General features: G+C 41.0%; 1 protein-coding gene across 1 annotated transcript; it reads left to right on the top strand.

Annotated features, from left to right (window-relative positions):
• Positions 1-6,912: 6,912 nt before the first annotated feature.
• LOC131679801 (thioredoxin-like protein 1) lies at positions 6,913-7,601 on the top strand. Its single transcript, XM_058960547.1, has 2 exons — positions 6,913-7,369; positions 7,426-7,601. The coding sequence occupies exons 1-2, from the start codon at positions 6,913-6,915 to the stop codon at positions 7,599-7,601; spliced, it is 633 nt and encodes a 210-aa protein (XP_058816530.1).
• The last annotated feature ends 1,199 nt before the right edge of the window (positions 7,602-8,800 follow it).

Raw genomic sequence — 8,800 nt, 5'->3', positions numbered from 1 at the left:
TTTCGGTGTCGCAATAATTTCGTGTTCGCCTTTTATCAGGACATCATGAACCGGATCGCCGACTGACCTCCTTGGATCCGCTGGGAACTCTTGGAATCACATTTGAAGGTAGCTGTTAGCAAGTCAACCAAAAGAGTAAATATAAATAAATTTTGAGGATAGCCAACATATCTCGGACTAGAACCAGGCCGAAGGGATTCGTTTAATGCAGATCTGGCGCTACACAACTAAAAAAAATCATGCACGTAATTTTACTTCACATATGGCGTTTGTTTAAAATGTGTAATTTTATGACACTGCACATGGAAAGTACATCTTTCATGTAAAATCAAACAGAACACAGTTATATTTAATCATTTCGTCAATTACGGTTTTTGTTAGATTGTGGCAAGTTTCGAAATACCTCAACGGTAAAATTCAGTTTTTTTGGTGTGTAGAACACTAGGTGCACGACCAGACAATATGTATAATGTCGCGATTGCAGTCACTGCAAGCGCAGAGAACGCTCTCCACGATCTCAATACGCCGCAGATGTGCATTTCCAATTTTCGAGCGTACTCTGACAAGAAATACTGAAAAATTCGTTAAAGCTGCGCGATCTTTTACAAATATTACCTTCTAATACCCAAGTGTCCGCCTTCTCATTACCATTCTGATCGCCTATATTTTCTCCAGGAAAATTAGGAGTGCTTTCCATGCCCCATCGATTGAAGCGCCTACTTGGAACTGTTATAATGTGGACATGGTCGTAGGTAAATATAAAACCAAAAGTTTTGCTTGGCGCGAGTATCTCTGCTCAGATCAATTCGTGTGTATGAATATATACATTATTAAAATTTCATTGCGAAACGCCTATCATTTGAATGTGAATCTACGTGGAATGTTGTTGTCGTCGATAAAGGATTCTTAGTTCCGTGTATTCCGATCAATGGTCGAATCGAGTAAACAACGTAGGACCCAGCTGCTAGACGAAATAGTTTCTCTCGTTAATCCGTCGACGAACCGGTGCCAATAACCGTGTTTTTCAGTTTCCATCAAGTTTTTCATTTGCGTTCTAACACAACAACCGAAGCAACTGAGACAGAGAGGTATGGTATAAGTGTATTATATTTTTTCATCTGCATTGAATTTTATCTAGTATACCTATTATAAATATCTTGGTAAATAATTTTGTTTTTAGTTTCTGTAAATAATCAAGTATCAATAACCGTAATTTTAACTAACATTCAATCATTCAATCTGTCGTTATATAATCTAATCAACGAATTCCAATATATTATAGAAGTTAGGTAATCCAAAGGAGTCGAGGGCTTGCTAAATACACGACGCTTTCCCGAAACGGATTGGACTGTCATGGGAATCGATACTTTTGTTTTTCAGTACCACTTTCGTGATAAGATAGGTTACGGCAGAAAGTGTTGTACTTCTCTACAGGATGGACGACTTTAACCAATTTGCTTGTTACGAAACACTACAAACAGGTTGGCATATCCTCTATATTTATGTTAACCTAAGTTTATGTGGATGTAATAACTAATGCCGTCTTTTCTCTTACTGAACTCCACGGATAGTACACGCTTTCCTCTCACATTAAAATTATTAACAAACGTAGAATATGCATGCGTAGTTGTAGCTGACATTTTTATGCATGCGTAGTTGTAGCTGACATTTTTTCACTAAACTGTAGTAATAGAAGTAGCAAATATTTGCAAATAGACACATTGTAGTAGTTATATAGAAAGCATATCGTCGCTGTTGTGCTATCTTATGACAAGCGCCATTTTGCACATTTCGAGAAAAACGATTTTTAAAGTTTGAGATTGAATATCTTGAAATTTATAAATAATACAAACAATTCAAAGTAGACAATTAATGCTTCTATTTATTCTGTATTAATCTCTCAAATATTATGAAGATCGGTTGTCTATGTTGCGAGTTTTTACTATAAATGTAAACAAAAGTCGCACTCACACGTGTCATAAGCGTGTATTGATAACAAAATTTGTATGGCGTGTCATAATCGTGCATGGAAAATTTTCCATAGAAAAAAATCATCAATTATTAACTTTTATTCATAGCTTTGGCTTCATTTGGTCTATAAACAACCGGTGAGGTGCATTTTAAAGGAAATGAGTCAGGGAATCTAGAAAAAATAGTTATTTTTGGTACAGTGTTGCCAAATATGCTATATTTCCAGTTGAAAACTTAAACTGTATTTTCCTCACAATTTGCGTATTTTTCTTTTGAAAATGATTATGCCATTGTGTTTCACAGATGGTTTTACTCATAAAAACACCTTATACATCAAGATAACTTGAGCCAATCCCCAGACACAGTCATTTGTATCAAAAAATTAAAAATTTCTCAGCACGTTTCTCGCTTTATCTCAGTAACCAAGCAGAATGTCAAAATTCTGAAAACGCCACTTTGTAGAGATTTTTTTGACAAGTAATGTGGCATATCTAACTCAGTTTACCCCAAAATGGCGTTTGTCATAAGATAGCACAACAGCGACGATATATTGATCTGATTTGATACCTCGGGATCGGGTGGGACCACAAGGGCACCTGATTGAAACGATGGTGGATAGGGAGAGTGGAACTGCCAACTTCCTATTGTTAACATCTCTTAGATTGAAGGCGGGCTCTTCTTCTCACCTACTTGGACAACATTCACCCTATTTTTGCCCTTCATACAATGATATACTGAAGATATCCAGAACGTAAAACTTGAACAAATTATGCAGGAAGGTCAGTCCATGCTACCGGTTGTGCCTTGCTACAGTAGGTGGTAGATCATAGTCATAGTTTTTCATTTGCGTTCTAACGTCGCGTAGTGGGAAACCGTCCACGATCGTTCGCGCCGGGTATTCGTTTCGTCTGACCTTTAATCTCAGTGTAGAGAAAAAAGCAAGTTAAAACGTTGTACATTTCCACCGGAGGAATTTCTTATTTTGATTCGATTGTTTCGGAAATAGTGGACGCGTAAGTTTATCAATAAATGGGCACACTAATGAGGTAGAGTTAAACGATAAATCTAACGCGCTTGGCCACGCTGGTAGGCATTCGTGTCATTTCCACTGTATTCAAGATGGTCATATTGAAATTGTCGCGAAAATCATGCAGTAAGATAGATCGGTTATCATAATGAAGACAACCTCATGACATACCGTGTGAGTTGAAATCTTCTAGAACCAGTTGAGGCTCGATGTACTAAAGTACTTCCCGTCGGATTTTGGGTGTAGTATTCAACAAACACATTTTCGCTTAGCCGTCGGGAATACAGTTCCTGAATTGAATTTACATCTGCTTTCAGAGATGTTTTACTCTATATCCTCATATGAAAGCTACAGCATCCCTATGGACTTCTATCAAATTCCATTGGAATTGGAGTTCTGGTTCCTGTGTTAGGGGTTGAAGTGTGCGGTCTTGTGCGAAATTCCCACATAAATCTGTATAACCATTATATCTAAAAGACGCAAAACTAATTAAATTGAGTTCTACATTACTTGAACTACATTGAAAACCACTGAAGAGTTCCGAAATTAGAATCACACCTCATTCTCAATTATTGCTGACTCGATTCTCATTATCTTAGTCTACCATGAGTAAAAGAATCCGATCACAGGAGAATTTCTCATATTCACTCTGAAAATCAACTGTTGTACAGAAGCCCGGAGGGCCAAAACTCTTATACAATTCGACTCACTTCGTTGAGTTCGGCAAATATGCTTTTTTACAGTCAAGTTTAAAAAGCTTCAAAAGCCTGACCGGTAGTGTATTGGCGCTGTGTGGGATTCACGACTCACGTTCGTGCCTAACCACAAAAAACACTCCTTTATTCTTCACGCCCCTCTTCCTCACGGACGACGTCAAGGTATTGCTTCGAGGGGTATTATTACTTCGTTGTGCTTTCGTCGCACCTCTTCCTTCTGCTCTATCTCGGAGCCCTACTTGGTCCATGGAAAGGCTCGACCTTCGAGTTTAGATGAAACTCTCGATTCTTCTGTAGCTTCTTGGCTCCATCTATTACGTCGTCGTTTAGCTCTTGTCCCCGTGGGCCGTTTAGGTGCTGATTCCTTGAGCCATTTAGCTCATGATTCCATGAGACATTCAGCTCTCGGCCTTGATACGATCTACTTGGATAGTCCTCAACGGTGAACTCACCCTACACCGACCGACAGTTCCCCGACGGAGGAATTTCCCCCGACACTGATACCCGTTTCCTTGCGCAATTTAGCTTCCAGCTTTATGGAGATCAACTTGGATATTATCCTACTCCGACTAAGAGTTCCCCGGCAAAGGAATTTTTCTTGGTACCGGTGTTTGTTTCGTGAACCAATTAGCTCCCCTTTTCGTCACGATTCTGTCGGGTAGTCCACCGCGACGAATCTACCCTACCGTGAATTCCCCAGTGGTAGATTGCTCCCCATACCTATGTTCGTTTCCGACAGCTATTTAGCTTCCCGCTTCGCCACGAACTACTCGATCTAGTCCCCGGCGGTGGACCTACTCAACGGGCCAGCCAGTAGGTGCTGTGGTCTGTCCAGCGAAACCGGGTGGAGCGTTACTTCCGGTTCACTGGCACCCCAACGACCTATCAGTCTAATCCCCGACGGTGGATCTAGCCTAGTCACGAGCTACCCGGTAGTGTGTACAGGTCGGTCCGGAGATTCCGGTGAAACCTGACGTCCGATTCACCGGCGCCGCGGCGACCCGGTACTACGTTACGTACTACTCAACTGGGGGTGGACCTAGTCTACACTGACGAAGAGTTCCCCGATGGCGGAATTTCTTCCGAAACCCAATTTGAGGTTCCACGGCGGCATTCTAGCCAATAACGCTACTTTGTTGGTCTCTTCGCCACTTTCTCTGCAGCTCGGAGAGTATGCTCGTATCCAGTCAGATGATAGCGTACCAGATATGCTCGTCGTGGTACACCATTTCGACAATATGATCTACTGTCATACCAGGTAGACCCCTTCTAACTTTTTCAAACCTAGGTCATTCGACGACCACGTGTTCCAATGTCTCTTGCACGTTCACACATTCCGGGTCGTGTCCAAACCGATGCATCCGTACCCGGACAAAAACTGCGTCAAATGGAAGATCACCTCTCCATGTTTCCTATGTACCCAAGCAGACACATTTGTGATGAGTCGATGGGTCCATCTTCCTTTCTCCGCATTGTTCCGCTATTGCTGGCACTAGGCCAACAAGTCCGCTGAGACCAGTTTCTTTGCATTACGTTCATTTCTTTGCTGGTAGCATTCCACGTCCTCAGTTAGAGTGATGCAGATAGGGAATATCTCGGCAATAACGCATACCGACGATATCGTTCTGTACGCACACGCGACACGAACAGCCATTAGGCGAAACGTGCTTACCAACTTCGTCTGGTTCCGCTTTGAGTTCCGCGCAGGAGCCCAGGTGAGTACGCCATACCTGAGTATTGAGGATAAGAAACCAGGAGATGTCTCGTGCTGCATCTTGCTCCTCCTTTATTCGGCATGATACTTGCCAATTCGTTAATTGTCCTCGTGGCCATCTCACATACACAGTCGACATGGCTGTTGTAATTTAAGTGATCGCACGGATAATATAACTTCGTAAATATAATGAAATCGATCATACAATGCACGAATTCATTCGTTGTTTTCTGCAACGAAGTACTTTCGTGCATTGTAACTAGTAGGTTTCGTTCATTTCATGACAAAGAATGGCCGCTTGGTGAACGAAGGCTTTCGTAAATTTTACACGTTTAATGTACACTGCACGAATGTAATCGTTGATAACGACACTAATTTTCGTGAATGAAACAAAATGTTTCGTTTATTTTAACCCTTTCATGCCCAACTTTTTTCTAGTGCATGTAGGGTTTCAAAACTATTTTTTCTTGAAAACGGTGGGGTCAAGAAACTCGAAAAACCTTTTTTCATAAAGGTAGGTGCTTTCCTTGCAGTGCCAGAAGCAGCTCAATTTTTACCTTCCAATGCTCACTACACTTCTCCTAGAATATTTACAATAGTCCAACTGCGTGGAAAACGTAGCCAAAAATAGTCTAAATTGATATGTTTTATCGGTTTTCACTAATATTGCATCATAACGAAGTTATATGAAAAATTCATTTTCCGTCGTCAACTTAAACTGTCCCTGGCAGCACTGCTCCATCGGAATTCAATCAGACTAATTGCAATAACTTCAGTTCTAGAGCTGATCCTTGAAACTATTAATACTCAAATGAAAGCCAATAGTCACATTTATTAGCCTTACTTGTTTTTGTGAGGAAATCTTGCCTCAATCAAAAGTTATAGCTGTTTAAAAACGTTGTTGTTCACAAACAACATGGGCATGAATGGGTTAATAAACGTTTGTGTATAATACGAACGATTTCATTACTCACACGAATTTATTTCGTTCATCTTAGAAAAGTTTTCGTATTCATTATTTTTGCAATCGATATTTTAGGATCGATGTTTGACAACTTCGATTTTTTTTAATTTAAAAAAATCGATGTGGCCAAACCGATTTTACTGTGGTGTGAAGAAATGGCCGCTCGATGAACGAAAGTTTTCGTAAATTTTACCTATTTAGTGTACATTGCACGAATGTTGTCGTTGAAAACGACATTATTTTTCGTGAATTAAACAAAAAGTTTTGCTTATTTTAATAAACATTTGTGTATATTACAAACAATCTCGTTGGTCGCACGAATCCATTTCGTTCATCTAAGAGAAGTTTTCGTAATCATCTTTCATCGTTCATCTCTCGTCATTCTCGATTAGTTAAATTTTGTGAGGAGTAAAGCGCAGAACGTTAAAAGTTAATTAAGTAGTTAATTTCTCCGGGTAAAATAGTGGCCCTGTAACTAGAATCTTCATCTAACCGATAGCAGCGCAAGAAACCATAGAGCATGGCTGTTAAAGCAATCACCGATGAAGCTCACTTCCAAACCGAACTAGCCGCAGCAGGAGGAAAATTGGTTGTTGTGGATTTTATCGCTGCTTGGTGTGGACCGTGCCGAAACATATCGCATTTGTTCGATCAGCTTCCGGCGAAATATTCAAAGGCTGTGTTTCTCAAGGTGGACGTCGACAGATGTACCGAAACGGCGCCGTCCCACGGCATGTCGACCATGCTAATGTTTATTTTCTACCGAGCCAGAACAAAGATTGACAGGATGCAGGGTGCAGACATTAATGGACTTGAAGCCAAAATTCAGAAACATTACGTCGCCAGCTTGTATGAATCTGGAGAAGATTACGGTCATGGAATGATGGACTTGAACACCTTCATCCAGAAGAACCAGTGCGAATGTATGGACGAATCGAACGACCACCCGATGGTGAATGCGTTCAGTTCCAGCGGCGGTGATCTGGTGTCCGATTGTGACGAACAGTTGATCATTTCGATTACCTTCAACCAGGTGGTCAAAATCAGTGCCATCAAGTTCAAAGCACCGCCCTCTCACGGACCGAAAATATCAATCAACCAAGCACCATCGATTTCAATATGGCCGAATCGCAAGTTTCGGTGCAGGATCTGGTATTGGGGCAGAAGGATCTTGTGTCGGGATCGCCGATTCCGTTGCACTTCGTTTAGTTTCAAAACGTGCATAATATGTTCATGGAGGATAACCATTCTGGTGACGAGACGACCATTATCGATCATTTGGCCTTCATCGGGTCACCGATTGCAACGACTAAGGTGGATGACTTCCAGCGGGTGGCCGGGAAGAAGGGTGAAAGCTACTAGATTGTTTGAGCCGCTGGGAGAAGGATGGTTAGAAGGCGGTGGATAGGCGCGGTAACGAATATGTTATTTAAAAGGTTAAAGATAGTGATGCGCGTTAACTTGTTCTTTTTATAAATTGTTCAATAAAATAATGAGCAGGAAAAAATGGCATATTATTTTGATATTGCTCCGGCAGAGAAAAACTCAATCTTATTCATACAAAACCAATGAGCAGTTCGCGATGGCTCAGCTGAATCCGTACAGCTCCGGATTCTGGATCAACTAGAAACGAAAGAGGTTCAGGAAATCTTCCTGAAACCGGCGGGCCCGGATACGGCTACTAAATAGTCAGACTGAGACCGTCGTGATGAATTGTTGACGTATTCTACCTCTATTGAAGCTTTTTTGACGTTGACGGTTTGACGAATATTACTCGTAAATATTACAAAGATATTCGTATATAGCGGCGAACAATTCGTTTGCCGAATGAAGCTGTTTCGTAATAAGCCAACGAAAGTCGTTTCGTGGTATACACGAAAAATTCGTAATAAAAAATAAAAATGTTTCAATAGAACTACGAATGATTCATCATATGTACGAAAAAATTCGCATATTTTATGAAAACTGTCTGTACGAAACAAATTCCTGGCGATTTACGAATATCTATCAGTGTGTCAACTGTCACACCAAGGTGCTTCAGGGCACGCACCGATGGGGTGGATTGTCCCCCAACGCTGATCATGTCACGCTGGATTTTGTTACGGTTACTGACCAGCACTATCTCGGTCTTGTGGTGAGCCAGCCGCAACTTTACGTTAGCCAATCAGGTTTTCACGATGCCTATTGTCTCTGCCGTCAACATCTTCACAAAGCCGACTATCTCAACTTCCCTGGGCAGTTCCAATGCTAAAACTCCGTTGTACATTATATTCCAATCAACACTTACAACATGTAGTGGCAGCGGTTTGTTGCATAATCATAAACTTTTGCTGGTGCGCTTTTTTAGTTGCTAAATCAGTTGCATAATAGTTTATGTACACTTCTTTTCAACGAATTTAGTTGTAGAA

The sequence above is a fragment of the Topomyia yanbarensis genome, chromosome 2 (assembly GCF_030247195.1).
Source record: "Topomyia yanbarensis strain Yona2022 chromosome 2, ASM3024719v1, whole genome shotgun sequence".
NCBI classification, from domain to species: Eukaryota; Metazoa; Arthropoda; class Insecta; order Diptera; family Culicidae; genus Topomyia; species Topomyia yanbarensis.
This window is presented reverse-complemented; position numbering and strand designations above follow the sequence as displayed.

Bases quoted from the DNA above. Each gene is read 5' to 3' on its own strand.
- LOC131679801 (XM_058960547.1), top strand. From the start codon at position 6,913: ATGGCTGTTAAAGCAATCACCGATGAAGCTCACTTCCAAACCGAACTA. The intron at 7,370-7,425 runs GTGATCTGGTGT...ACCTTCAACCAG, and splicing joins TGCGTTCAGTTCCAGCGGCG to GTGGTCAAAATCAGTGCCAT.